The sequence below is a fragment of the Phyllostomus discolor genome, chromosome 3 (genome assembly GCF_004126475.2).
Source record: "Phyllostomus discolor isolate MPI-MPIP mPhyDis1 chromosome 3, mPhyDis1.pri.v3, whole genome shotgun sequence".
Lineage (NCBI taxonomy): Eukaryota > Metazoa > Chordata > Mammalia > Chiroptera > Phyllostomidae > Phyllostomus > Phyllostomus discolor.
The window spans coordinates 112,853,121-112,866,921 of record NC_040905.2 but is presented as its reverse complement, the minus strand read 5'-3'; the positions used below and the strand labels follow the sequence as shown (position 1 = coordinate 112,866,921).

General features: G+C 48.9%; 1 protein-coding gene across 1 annotated transcript in view; it reads right to left on the bottom strand.

Moving 5' to 3' along the window:
- Window positions 1-1,159: 1,159 nt before the first annotated feature.
- Window positions 1,160-13,801, bottom strand: part of NLRC3 (NLR family CARD domain containing 3) — a 31,265-nt gene continuing 18,623 nt past the window's right edge. The window contains 14 exon segments of the mRNA XM_028510231.2: window positions 1,160-2,094; window positions 2,386-2,469; window positions 2,874-2,957; window positions 3,664-3,747; window positions 4,204-4,287; window positions 6,204-6,287; window positions 6,789-6,872; window positions 7,481-7,564; window positions 8,074-8,157; window positions 8,832-8,915; window positions 9,529-9,612; window positions 10,963-11,046; window positions 12,431-12,514; window positions 12,965-13,048. Of these exon segments, the coding sequence (XP_028366032.1) occupies window positions 2,004-2,094; window positions 2,386-2,469; window positions 2,874-2,957; window positions 3,664-3,747; window positions 4,204-4,287; window positions 6,204-6,287; window positions 6,789-6,872; window positions 7,481-7,564; window positions 8,074-8,157; window positions 8,832-8,915; window positions 9,529-9,612; window positions 10,963-11,046; window positions 12,431-12,514; window positions 12,965-13,048 (1,183 nt within the window). The 3' untranslated portion in view covers window positions 1,160-2,003.

Below are 13,801 nucleotides of genomic sequence, written 5' to 3'. Positions count from 1 at the left end.
GGGTGCTGGGTGGAGGGTTCGAAAGGGGGGGAAATTGTGACAACTGTAATACCATAATAAAATATAATTTAGAAAAAGAAAAAACAAGACAAATCCCACTGTGCTGGTTTATCAATTTATTTCCTCAGCTCCAAATTCACCTTTCAGCCTATTTTTTAGAGGTGTTATTTTGTAATATCTCTCCTTTGTCAGCTAGCAAGATGTTAATTAAGCCTTGTCAGTAGAGGGTGCTTGAGAGACCTTGGAGAAAGTAGGGACTTTCCTTCCAATTCTAGTGTGGCTTGCTCTCAAAGTCCCCGAAGAGCACACTTTTTCTCCACTCCTTTGGCCCCTGAGGTTTCCAACATTTGGCTACTGCACCTCTTGTTTTGTTGAGTCCTCAATTCAGCTACAAACAGTGCAAACCAGAAGACAGTATATAGCAATATTTTGAAAGCACTGAAAGAAGAAACTGTCAATACCCAGCAAAAAATACCTTTTAAAAATGGTAATACAATAAATACTACACATGCCTCATGTTCATATGCCCCCAATTAAAAAAAAAAAAGTTCTTTATGGTTGATTTTTCTCTTCCAGTCTAGAATTCAATCAAAGAGCTTACATTAAATTCTTATGTCCCTTTAATCTCTTTCCATTTAACAATCCCCACCCTTTTTATTTTGGATGACATTGACATTTTTGAAGATCAGGCTAGGTTTTTGGGGTTTTGTTTTCATTTTTTTGTGTGTGTTTTTTTGTTGTTTTTGTTTTTTTTCAGAATGGCCCTCAATTCTGATTTTGTCAGAGACTTTTTCATGATTAGATTCCGGTAAACCTTTTTGGCAAGAATACTACATCAGCAATATGTCCTTCTAACTGCATCACATCAGGGCCCCTAATGTCCATTTATGCCAATTTTGGTGGCATTAAGTTTAATTACTTTGTTAAAGCTCCAATTGTAAAATTTCTGTATGGTGTCTTTTAAATACCCACTGTGGAGTGATATTTTGACACTATGCAGATATATCTTCTTCCTCAATTGACTTTCAACCATAATTTTAGTATCCATTGTTGATTTTTGCCTCAAATACTCATTTTTAAAGAAACATTTGGAACAACAGTGCATTCTGTTGAAATTTTAAAATGATAGTTACTTTATAAATTTTATAAGCATTTTTCCTTTTTTTTTAAGTTGATGAGAACTGTAGTTTCCATTTGGGATCTTTCCCTTTTCAACACAGACATCTGAGAGAATTTATGCCACATGGAAGTTCAGCTTGCCTTCAGAGTGAAGCTGGAGCAGAGTAGTGGTTTGGAAGCCCAATGCAGAATAACACTATTAAGGCATCAACATTTAGCATGCTATTGATAACCAGTGTGCCAGACTCCATGCCTGTGAGAGATTTTGTAATGGGTAAAAAATGGCAAAATCCTTGAGAAAGTTTTTTTTTTTGTCTCTGTCTCTGTCTCCAGAATTCTATGATTAAAGCTTTTATTTCTCTTCAAAATATTCCTATATTTTTCCATATATCTCTGAGGATCATAGTCCTAGAATGTTCTTCAGAAAAGAGAGGTCCTCTCTGTTACCAGTGCCAATGGGCAGGAATATGGCAACTCATTTCAGAGGGAGGGGGATGATTTTAATCAGGTGAGTGGGAAAAGGCAGTAATAATTAAAAAGTTGGGGCCATATGAAGATCTCAAGGTATGAATAAGCTCAGACCAGCTTCTTACCTGCTGAGCTTTAAGGTGTAAGTCCTGGGTCCCTTGGGGGAAGACCCTTTCCTCTGTGTGCCATGCCAGTGTCCATTGCACTCCTGCCTAGACTGACCCTGGACCAGGAGAGGTCAGTGCTTGTGACCTCCTTTGGCAGCATCTTTCCTGCCTCTTTGTAGGATACCAGCTTGCATGTGGGTCAGTGTCATTCCCAGATCACAGGAAATCACCCTGGAAAGTGGTCATTTTGTTTGAAGGCTTCCAGCTGTGTCTGCCCATCCTGCCCGGTCCACCAGGAATTTGCTGTGCTCACATTTCAACAGTGCACAAGGGAGCATTTGTCTTGATAGTCTCTGAGATCATCCTGGCACCGGATTCCCCAATGCGATTGCCCTGGAGACTAGACGAGAAGGGTTAGGAAAAATTGAAAAACTGACTAAAGGAGTAGTAACGAGCAGATGTTCACTACATAAAATGCAGACCTCTGAGTGAACACCTTTGTGCTTCCAGGATCCCTCCCATGGACAAGGCTCTGAATGGCTTTCTCTTACACTGAGTTTTACCCCAGAGTTGCTGAGGGGCCTGGGAGTCAGCTGGCTTTGAGAATCAGACAGACGGTAGGGTCTGACCTATGATTCTAAGGGTGAGCAAGAATGGCCTGAAAGGTCAGAAACTGCCAGGCCCCACTCACTTGATGTGCTGGATCCCGTGGTTTCCTGACAGTGCGGTGGCAATGCATATCGCCCCGTCCATCCCCAAAGAATTCTCTTGAAGACTAGGCAAAGAAAAAATGGAGACACCACAGTGAGCTATTCAGGACAAAGGAACACACCCCAGGAAGCAGCACTGCATTTCTTGGGGGTCCGTTCTGGAGCTGATTTGTCCATGCCAACATCAAGGTGGCATTTAACCTGTGACCAGTGTCTATAAGGAGCCAGTTTTCCCATCCAGGTGCCTTGGAGGATATAAGACAAATGCAGATGTTAAGTGATTTACCTTTGACTTAAACTAAGAATGAACAAACCCATCCACAGTATAGACTACAGTGACCAGAACAGTCTCAATCTCTTCAGAAGGAAGCAGCTATGGAGAAAGTCAAAAGCATCTTATCCCATGGGAAAGGTTCCAGCAGAAAAGTCGTCTGCCCTGGGGTACCGATAGGGCTCCACAACCACTCACTTGAGTCTTCGGAGGCTTGAGTTGACCTTCAGAGCATTTGCCAGGGCTTTAGCTCCAGCCACCCCAATGGCATTTCCTCTTAAGCTGTAAGAAAAGACAGGAAATGTAAGGCACAGTGACAGCTGAGAGCCTTTTGAGATGGCACCTTTTCAGATGAATGTGGGTTACTGGTTAGAGGCAGCATGGACTCAGCAACCATGGGGGATTAGGTTGCTCCTTCCTTACTCCCAGGTACTGAATGGAGTCCGGCTCTGGGGAGCCACAGGACACACAGGTGGGGGTGGGCCGGCCCAACCTGGGTAGTTTGTTGGAGACTTCATTCTCCTTTTTCCAACCCTAAGACAGAAGTGGGCTGAGACAGGAGCGGCAACGCTCCATCCAGCAGCCCCGTGTGCTCAGCATCCCAGAAATGCAGGAGCAGGGATGACGTGGACATGCCTGAAAGCCCCACAGAGCTTGGGGCCCCAAACTTCCGGATCTTGAAGACTGAGATCAGTGGTCACAGGCCACCTTAAGGAGCCCTTAAACAGGGCTTTGGGACAAGTTCAACCTGGACAAGACCAAGAAGAGCAGGTACTCAAAGAAAGGAAGGCCAACAATAGTGATTCCCAGGGAAAAGGGGTGAAGTAGGAATGGGGAAGCTGGGGCATGCTCGATCTAAGCAAAGGTATTTAAATGATTTGTGAGTTTCGTGTAAATTGACCTTTTTTTCCCTCCATATCTATTCATCTTGAATCAACAGCGTGGCTTCTTTGGGCAAGGAACTATGGCTGGAGGCTGCAATACTTACTCAAGAATCTCCAAGGTTCTGTTCACAGCTAGGGCCTCCCCCAGTGCCTGGGCCCCCAGCGCACCAATGGAAGCCACCTGGAGACTGTAAGAGGAAATGCTGTCAACGCCCACAGGCCAGACAGGCCAGGCCTCTCCCACCCTCATACCTGCCCTGGGCCCAGCTTCCATTCATAGTTGCCCTTCATCACCCTTGACTTAGGGCTGAAAATGATGAAATAGCACTGAAAATTGTCGGCCTGTGATTTGGGCAAAGGATGCTGCATATTCTACCTACGCTGTCTGCTGTCTAGGACATATCTAGATACTGCAGATATAGGTAGTCTCCTGGAGAGTTTGAAGGGAACACTTCTTGTATATTTACACCTTACTTGTTAAAACTGCAGGAGCAGGGATGATCTGGACATCCCTTTTTCTGCCTGGTTGCTACTATTAGGAAAATCAAACACACTTTCCTTGACTGGGAAACAATAATGGATTTTCCGTATGAAAGGATGGTGAAGGGCCAGCTCCCTGGGCTGCCACACACATCAGGACTTACTAGAGAGCAGTGAGGGTCGTGTTTGCCTTCAGTGCACCGGCCACTGCGCAGGCGCCTTCATCCCCAATGGCATTCTCCTGTAAACTGAACACACAGAGTGACCCCTGGGCACACCGGGCACAGGGCCAGCTCTCTAACATGACGTGCTGCGCTTGGACCCTCCATTTAATTCAGACCACACACACCATAGTCTGTACACACCAGGCGGCCCTGTGTGGCCACTGCAGCCCCATGGCCTCCTAATTAACATGCAGAGGGGTCTGGGATCTGCAAAGGTCAGGACAACAGAGGCAAAACAGAAAAAGGAACACATGGAAGTACTATCAACGAGGGTGTGGGACAAAAAAGGGTATGCTTTTCAAAGACAACTAGAAAACTAAAAGCCCTCTGACCCTGAGCTATTCTAACTAGTGGCACTGATGATTTAACAGACATCTGAGTGTGTATTGTGTACTAGGAAGGCCAGTTCTGCCTTCATGGAACTCAGGTGGGGAGACACAATTAAATGAGCTGTCACTAATAGGGCCAAGTGACGGTTTCAGTGTGGTCCCAGAAGCCGCCCTGGGAAATGGGTCTAAACCAAAACCTGGAGAATAGGAGATGGGGGAGAGAGAATGGCACATCTAAGGAACCTGAAGAAATTGAGTCCAGTCTCTGGAGTGTGACAGGAGGCTGAGGAGGCATAAAGGATGCAGATGTTTGGGGCCCCTAGAAGCCATGCTGAAGGTCGGACTTCACTTGGTAGACACCGGGCAACCACTGAAACCTCTCACCAGCATGGGGACGGGTTTGTGTTTGGAGAGATCTTGGCCAGCAGAGGATGGGCTGGATGTGGAGGCTGCTGCAGTGATGCAGGTGGGTGATGCTGGTGGCCTGGACAGTGGCTGAGGGTGAGACATTGGGAGGAGAAGCAACAGGACTTGGGAATGAAGAGTGAAGATGATGTTTCTACTTTTCACAGGTGGTTAGCCTGTTCATATAATGGGGAACCAAGAACAGGCTTGTGGGGGAGATCATTCGGGCAATCTGAAGTACCGGTGAGGCTCCCAAGGGAGGTATGGACTGGGCAGTGGGCGCATGGGTCTGGAGCTCAGGAGAGAGGTCTGGGATATGGATATGGGGCCATCAGGACCTTAAAGCCTGTGAGAGCTTCTGGAAGAGATGCCATTCAAGGGAAGATGGCCTGGGACAGGACCCCAAGGAGCACCAGTATTTCAGAATCAAATAGAATTAGAGACAGGATATCTTGAAAGCTGAGAGAGAAGTAGTCAGCAGCAAAAGCAGATGAGGCTCAAAAAGGTTAAACAGAGTTACCATTTGAATTGGCAATTCCATTCCCAGCTGTGTACACAAGAGAACTGAAAGCATAGGTTCAGTTCTCAGGACTGAAAGCACAGAAGTTTATACACAGACGTTCATAGCAGCATTATTCATAATAACCGAAGAGTGGAAACAACCCAAAGGTCCGACAACAGATGAAGGATAAACTGAATGTGGTCTTATCCATATAGTGGTGTTACTCAGTCATAAAAAGGGATGAAGTACCACCACATGCTACAATGTGGATGAACCTTGAAAACATACTAAATGAAAGTTGCCAGTCACAAAAGACCACATATTGTATGATTTCACTTATATGAAATGCCAAGGAAGGTGAATCCATAGAGACAGTAAACTGTGGTTGCCTGGGACAGGGGAGGACAGGGAGTGACTGCTAGCAGATACGGGCTTTCTCAGCGGGTGACAGAAATGTTCTGCATTTGACTGTAGTGGTGGTCACATAACTGTGAATATACTAGAAACCAGTGAATTATATACCTTAAATGGATAGATTGTTTCTCAATAAAGCTGTTATTTTTTTTAAGCAGATAATGTTGGAAACAGGCCTGCTGGCCTTAGGGCAGAGGAGGCTGTGTGCTGAGCGCCCCCGCCCTGCGCCCGGCAGGCACTGCGGTTTCAGATTCCCCTGCTCCCGTGGCCGCCATGGAGGCTCCACTTACTCAAGGCTGATCAGGCTCCTGTTGAACTGTAGTGCTTGTCCCAGGGCCTTGGCGGCGCTGGCCTGGATGAAGTTCCACTGCAGGCTAAGCAGACACGGACCACATGATTAGGTGGCCCAAGGCAGCCCAGGAGGTCCTGGGGCTCCAGAAAGAGGGATCTGCTCCCAGGAGAGTCTGACACCAGAGGATGGAGTCCTTGCAGGCTGGGTTCTATGGGGACCACTGATGGGCAGAGCTCCTGTGACCCTCCTCAGCCTTAGGCCCAAGGAGTCCGTGTTTACTCTCTGGTTAGTGGCGAGCACAGGGACAGGCTCGAATAAAGACTCCCGGTGGCCCCTGCATAAAGCATGTGACACAGAGGCATAGCCATGAGTACCCACCTCCCACCATTGGCCTCTCCATGGATCAACCTCAGGAAACAGATCAGGGTTCAGGGCTGGTGGCCTCTGCAAGTGACCTGCTGGAGGCCCCAGAGACCACGTGGGGGTGCCCAGAGCTGGACTTGGCCCCCTGCATCAGCAGGTCTGGGTGTAGCCCTTCAGCTCTATGCAGGGGGTGGGGTGGGTGCGGGCACCGAGGACTCACTGAAGGGACATGAGGGTGTGGTTTTCTTTCACTGCCACTGCGATGGCCTGGGCACCCTCGTCGTGAAGGAGGTTGGCTGTCAGGCTGGGGGGGGCGGGGAGAATGAGGGCAAGTGAGCAAAAGCTGGCCATGATGTCCCCTGTCCTCGCTCTCCAGGGGATCTACACCACTCTCCTCCAACCCACGGGCTGCATTGGCTCCCCTGGATAGCCTAGCTCATGCTTATGGAGCACTTGCATGTGCCAGGCACATGCCCTGGACTGTCGTGACAAATTCTGACAACCCCATGGGGAGTGGGCCCAGGCTTGGCTCAGTGAGGCTCCATGACACATCACCCACCAGGCAATGGCAGAGGCACCAGGGACTCACTCCCGATCCTTGTATTGTACTGCCCCTCATGATGGTGCCACTTCCACATGCTCGTCCATCACCACGGGACAAGGAGGGTGGGCAGAGAGTCACCACTAACCTCACCCTCATGTAATTTATGACGTGAGACTGGGAGACTTGTGTCAGGGTTGCCACCAGGGGCCAAGCCTCCTGGCTGCCTTCTCTCCGCCAGGTCCTTCTTCAAGCCTTTCACAGTGGCAACGGTGACGCAGGCCTGGCCCATCAGTCCCTGTGCTCTGTGTGGTTAAGGCCCTGGCATAAAGGTGCCTTAAGAAAAATGACCTGCCCCCCAACTCACGTACTCCAGGTTCTTCAGGGTGCTGTTGGTGCAGAGTGCTTGAGCCAGATCCTGGGCTCCCTTTGGGCTGATGGAGTTTTCTCGCAGGCTGAGGAAAAAGAAGACCCTGAGCTGCTGACCAGGCAGCTGAGGCCTCTGGGGGAGACAAGCCCAGGTGTTCTGGCTTTTAGAACCAGAGAAACCTCAGGTGGAACCTGGCCTTCCTGAGCACCTGGGGGTAGTGTGTGCCTCCAGCAAGCCCAGGTCCTGGTGGCTAGGCAGCCAAGTGTCTCCCCTTTAGGACTGTCAACAGTTGAAAGAGGATAAGACAATGGGACCTCAGAGCTGTGAGGGGCAATCATGCATGCTTGGGCACTTAAGAACTTGTATATGGGCAGGGAGCAGCAGAAGGCCACAGCTGCCTCTACCCTCCCCCAAACAGGATGAGGGCAGGATGTCAGCTCTAGAATCAAGCTGCCTAACCATAGGTCCTCACCAAAACCAGCCCACAGGAGTAGGTGTGGGCTTCCAAGTGCTAGCCCTTTCTTCCAAGTCCCAGAATTCCTTCAGACCCCCAGCCAGAGGAATACCTGGTTGGAGAGGGAGGCTGGGACTTACTTGAGGCTGAGGAGGGTTTGGTTGGTGCAGAGGGCCCCCATCAGCGCTGCCACTCCTGCGTCACTGATGGAATTGCTCTGCAGGCTGCATACAGAAGAGAAGGCACGTTTGGTGTGGCTGTCTCAGGACCCAGAGGGAGCCATCGGTCCAGCTGAAGCACTGAGTTCAACAGGGAGTTGGGGGATCCCTGAGGCAGGTGCCACTCCACATTGCTCTTTTTATCAGCCCTCTCTCCTCTCCCATCCCCCACATTCCAGCCCCTGCTAGGTCAGGGCAGGTGGGCCTAGCACCAGAGTTTAGACTCTGCCTTGGTTTGGGTGGCTGCAAATGGCCCCTGAGAGGGAGCATGTGCTGTGTCTGCAGCCCACAGAGAAAGTAGCACAGTTGAGTCTCCCCAGTATGGGGCAGTGCCGAGCTCCCCAACACCACACCAAGGCCACCGTAGCTGGCCCTCTTTTTAGCTACTTGCACCAGCTTCTAAAGGGCTCTCAGTGGTTGTTGTCATTCTCAAAACTCCAGAGCCAACACCAACCCCTACAGTCCAGGGAGGGAAACGGAGCTGGTGTGGTGGGATGGAATAGGCAGGGTAGATCATAGTACGCCCAGAGTTGAGGGTTGGTTGAGTTCTTGCAGGGAAGTAGCCTTGACTGACAGCCCTCCTCTGGGACCCACCCACCTACTGGATGGGGAACCTGAGTAGGACAGGGGGAGTCACCCCCGCCCACGGCCACCCCTGGGGGGTGGTCAGGCAGACTCACTCCAGGCTCTCCAGGACCTGGTTCACCTTCAGGGCTTCAGCCAGGGCCTTGGCACCTTTATTACCAATGCCGTTACTGGAGAACCTATAAGAGACAGGGCACACACTGGTAAGCCAGCCTTCTGCGGCAGCTGGACAGGGTAAGGCCTGGAAATCGGGGTCTAGGGGAGGGCCGTCTCTGTTGGCCCAAGGGTGCCAGTACCCAGTTTCTCCTACTTGAGCTGGTTGGCCAGAGGCCTCTGTAAATAACCTCCTGCCTCCTGTAAGAGGTCAAGTTAGCCGAGTCCTTCTTGGCTCCCTGGCAAGCAGTAGGGGTCAGGGGGCAGGATCAACCATTTAATGGGAGATATTTGTGATACTTTATGTGAAGGTGGCTAGGAAATGCCATTTTCTTCCACCAGCTGAGAAAGCAGCAAATGTGAGCCTGAGACAGTTGTAGCTCACCCAGTCCTGGGAATCTGGGTCTCCATTCTCCCGATCCAGTGCTTTGGAGTTCAAAGCCAGGTATCCTGCACCAATACATTCATCCATCCATCTACTCACATACTCATCCATTCAACTGTCCACCCATCTATCCACTCATCTACTAGTCTATGCATCCATCCAGCCATCCATTCACATGCTCACAAATATTTACGATGGGCCGGGCATTGTATCAGTCACTGAGGATACACATTTGGCCCTTCTGCATTTCTCACATGAGCTCCTTCAGACTCCTGTTCTGCTTCAAAGCATCTGCCATCTTCTGGGCTCCCACTGGCCCAATGGTGTTCTTCTGCAGGCTGTGAGAGAGGAGAGGGGTCCTTCAGCAAAGCTGGTCACAGCCGTTCCCAGGCCAGGCACACTCCGATTCAAGGTGAGAGGTCAGAGACTACTGAGTGCTGAGTGCCAGCCATCTGCATGTGTCACAGCATAGAGGGAGGGGTCTCCGGGAAAGCTCTGCCAATTGTTGCTGAAGTGATGCCAAGAGACCAACATTATATGGAGAATAAGAGGCAAGGGCAGCCAGGCCCTCCCTTGTCAGAAACTGGAAAGCAGAGACAATAGACACTGATAATATCTAGCAACCTCCTGACTGGGGGCTTCACATACAAGCACCACTGGCCCCTTACCCGACCAACCTTCTCAACACTCAACAGTCTACCTCCACGTCCCACAGCATGTCTCCCAGCCCTACAGTCTTCCCTAGGGCAGACGCTCCTCTATTTAGGTTCCTCTTCTCCAAAAGCTACTTCCTTTTATACTAAATCTGGAAGAGGGGATGCTACAGGAGAACCCTGTGCTCATCCCAGAAGGGCAGGCAGGGCAGGCCTCTTCTGTGTGAGGATAAGCACAATCTAAGCAAAAGGGGATTTTCCCTGGTTCCAAAAGAGAAAGACATTCTTCTCCCTTTTCTTAGTGTACTTCCTCGTTGCAGTTGTGAATCCTTTCCCCGCCCTTTTGAGAAGTATATAAATATTTTTAAAAGCTAAATAAAAACCTCTTGCCAAGGTTTACAGACTTGGAATGTCTTTTGTAAGAGCCTTAGAGCCATCTCTTTGAAAAGTACACATCAAAGAAGATAGTACAGGCTCCAGGTTGTAAGTGCCTTCTTGTCATGAAGATACGAGGTCTTAACTTTCCTCAAAAGTTAAGGCTAAAGGCCATTAACAAACACCGATGGCTACCCCAAGAACCAAGCTAATTTAGGATGAACTCTGTGTGACAAACAGTGCTGTCCAGTCTTCTTACTTGAGGACAAGTTGTTGTTTGTCTTGGAAACATGTATGTTGTGCTTGCTATGGGAAAGGGTGTGATTTCTTTCTGTCTTTGCCATCTCCTCAGTGGCTTGCCTATGATGTGCATACAGTCTCACTGACTGCTTATTCAAATAATAAAGTTGTTTTGTTCTTTCTCACATTTGTGGAGAGGATTTTCTGGATTTGCAGGAGGCTTTGTTTTTCATTGTTTGCCCAACACCTGCCCTCTGGAAAAGCAACAGACATCAAGTTCTCTAGGGCCATCCAGGTAAGTCAGAAAGCCTCCGGACCTTGCCCCATCCATCCTCCTTGCAAAACACAGGCAGAGAGGCCTTTGGAGGAAGATATGGCAAACACAGAAGAGGTTCTCTAATGGCCAGCATGTCTACTCACTGTATCACGGAGAGGGTCCTGTTGGCTGCCAGGGCCTCAGCCATGGACCTGGCACCATCATCCTTGATCGTGTTGCTCTGAAGGCTGTGGAGGCAAGGAAGAGGCACACCCCGATGGAGCACACGAGGGCACCCAATGGTGGCCTGAACCACCACTGCAGTGTCACCAATGCCCAAGGAGAAGCAGCAGCTGACCCCAGTGAGAGGGGGCATTGATCACTATAGGCCCTCAATGCCCACCACAAAGCCACCGGGGAACAACTGGCCCTTCCCTCTGCTTCTCTGCCTTAGGTTTCCTTCTGGGTCTCTAAGCACTTGCCTGTTGACTGAGGACAAGGTGCTTATGATATCTGGATGACAGAAGCTACATCATCCATAATCCTAATTACAACTGAAAGTCACAGCACTCAAGCGTTGGTGAGGATATAGAGAAATTGGAACCCCCATACACTGCTGGTGGGAATGTAAAATGGTGTGGCTGCTGTAGAAAACAGACTGGTAGTTCCTCAAAAGGTCAAACACAGAGTTACCACGTGACCAGCAAATTCCATTCCTAGATGTTCTAGAATTAGAAATGGGTACTCAAATACTGCACAGAAATGCATACAGCAACATTATTCGCATTGCCAAAAAGTGAAAATAACCCAGATGTCTATTAACTGATGAATGGAATACTACTCAGCCATAAAATGGAATGAACTACTGATACATGCAAAAATGTGGATGAACCTTTAAAATGTATTTAGTGAAAGAAGACACAAAAGGTCTTATTGTATGCTTTCATTTATATGAAATATTCAAAATAGGCAAATCCATTGAGCAGAAAGCAGATTGGTGGTTGCTGAAGGGAGGGGAGAATGGGAAGTGACTGCTGATGGGCACAGGGTCTCCTTTTAGGGTGCTGAAAATATTTTGAAACTAGATAGAGATGATAGTTGCACAATTGTGAATGTATTATATGCCATCAAACTGCACACTTCAAAATGGTGAATTTTGTGTGCATTTCACCTCAATATAAATAAACAAAGGAAAGCAATACAAAACAAAATGGTGGTATTCATTCAGCTAAGGATGGATACGACCACTGGCCCCTGAAAGAAGCACAGCAAACGACACCAAACCATGAGAATCTTCTGGAGGACGGGTTTTCAGTGTCTTCGAAAAACACCTCCGGGGAACATTTTGACACTATGGTCTTGGGGAATTCCTCAGATCGTTTTGCCCCTCCACCTCTACACACCTCTACTCACCCCCTTCTCCTCTATCCCCTGCTCAGGCCGGAAACACAGGCATAGTAACCTGGGGGGAGCGGGAACCTGGACACTTGCTTGGGATACACGATCCTGTGGTATCCACTGAGTGGGAGCTGGTATCTCATGGCCACATTTTGAATCACCTCCCACTGCATGGGTGGCACCTGAGGAGAAGGTTTTCTGGCCCCTCTCCATGAGGAAGCAGTTGACACATACCTTAGAAAGACCAGAGTGCGGTTAATCTTCAGAGCATCGGCCAGTGCCTTGGCCCCTTGAGGTCCAATGGTGTTACTACGGAGGCTGGAAGAAGGAAGAGAAAAAATCATTCTTTCTCATCTAGTTTCCAGGGAGGAAGGGAGGGACAGAATGTACACTGATCTATGCTTCTCGAACAGAATATATCAGGGTTTGGGATTTCATATTTTGTGGAAGTGGGACAGAGATTTTATGTAGGTAAACAAGGATGGACTTTCTGAGGGTGGCCCCATGTGGTGGGGAGAAGAAAATAGAATCTGATGGACCAGGGCGCTTGGGCCAAGTATGGAAAGGGGAATGATAACACCCAGTTCAGAGCTCCTATTCTGGTGCTTCCTGGGCGAGTCTGAATAGCTGAGCAGGAGCCATACTTTGTTTGCTCAGCTACTCTTCCCACCCAGTCAGGGGAGAGTGTGGTCAAGGGGACTTTACAGGATGTCTCACAAGCACTCCCTGTCCTGACAGTGAAAGACTGGCCTCTGGTGTTGTACTTACTCTAGAGTAGTCAGACTTCTGTTGACGAGAAGGGATCTGGCCAGAGCTTTGGCCCCTTTGTTACTGATCTGGTTCTCAGCCAAGCTGCCCAAGGGGAGGAGAAGGAGTGGTTATTTTAAGTCTATAAATCTCATTGTCTCTTCCTCTGCTCCAGGCTCATGATTCAGACCCCTCAGCCTCCCAGGAATCATCAAGGCCTGGACACAGGTGGAGATCATGTGAACCCTGGAATGGAACGCCAGACCCAGGGAAGCCTCTGAGCCGGGCCAGGTAGGACCAGAGCGGGCAGACCAACCTGTATGCTGGCAAAGGGTTCCAGGGAAGTTTGGCCAGAATCCAGCACAACAGCTGCTACACATCACAGGAAAGAGGGTGGACAGTTACAGAAATCTACCAGTGGACCCCAGCCAGTGCTGGGCCAGAAGAGTAGTTCTCAGGAAAAACCAAAATACAAAAACCGTGATTTGTAGCACTGGCCAATTTTTACGGTGTAAATACTTCCACTATAGCCAGTTTTAGGCACTCACAGCTTGCAAAACTTCCTGAAAATTTAATAATCAGCCCTCAGGCCCTGGCCGGGTAGCGTAGTTGGTTACAGCATCATCCCAATATGCCAAGGTTAAGGGTTTGATCCCCAGTCAGCACATACAAGGATCACCACTGAATACATAAATAAGTGGAACAACAATCAACCTCTCTCCCCCCACTCCACCCTTTCCCTCTCTGTCTCCCTCCCTTCCTCTCACTCTAAATCAACAGATTAAAATTTTTTAAAAATCATCTCTCATAAACTCATAGTTCCAGTAAACCATAGGTGCCAGCCCTTTCCCTAATGCA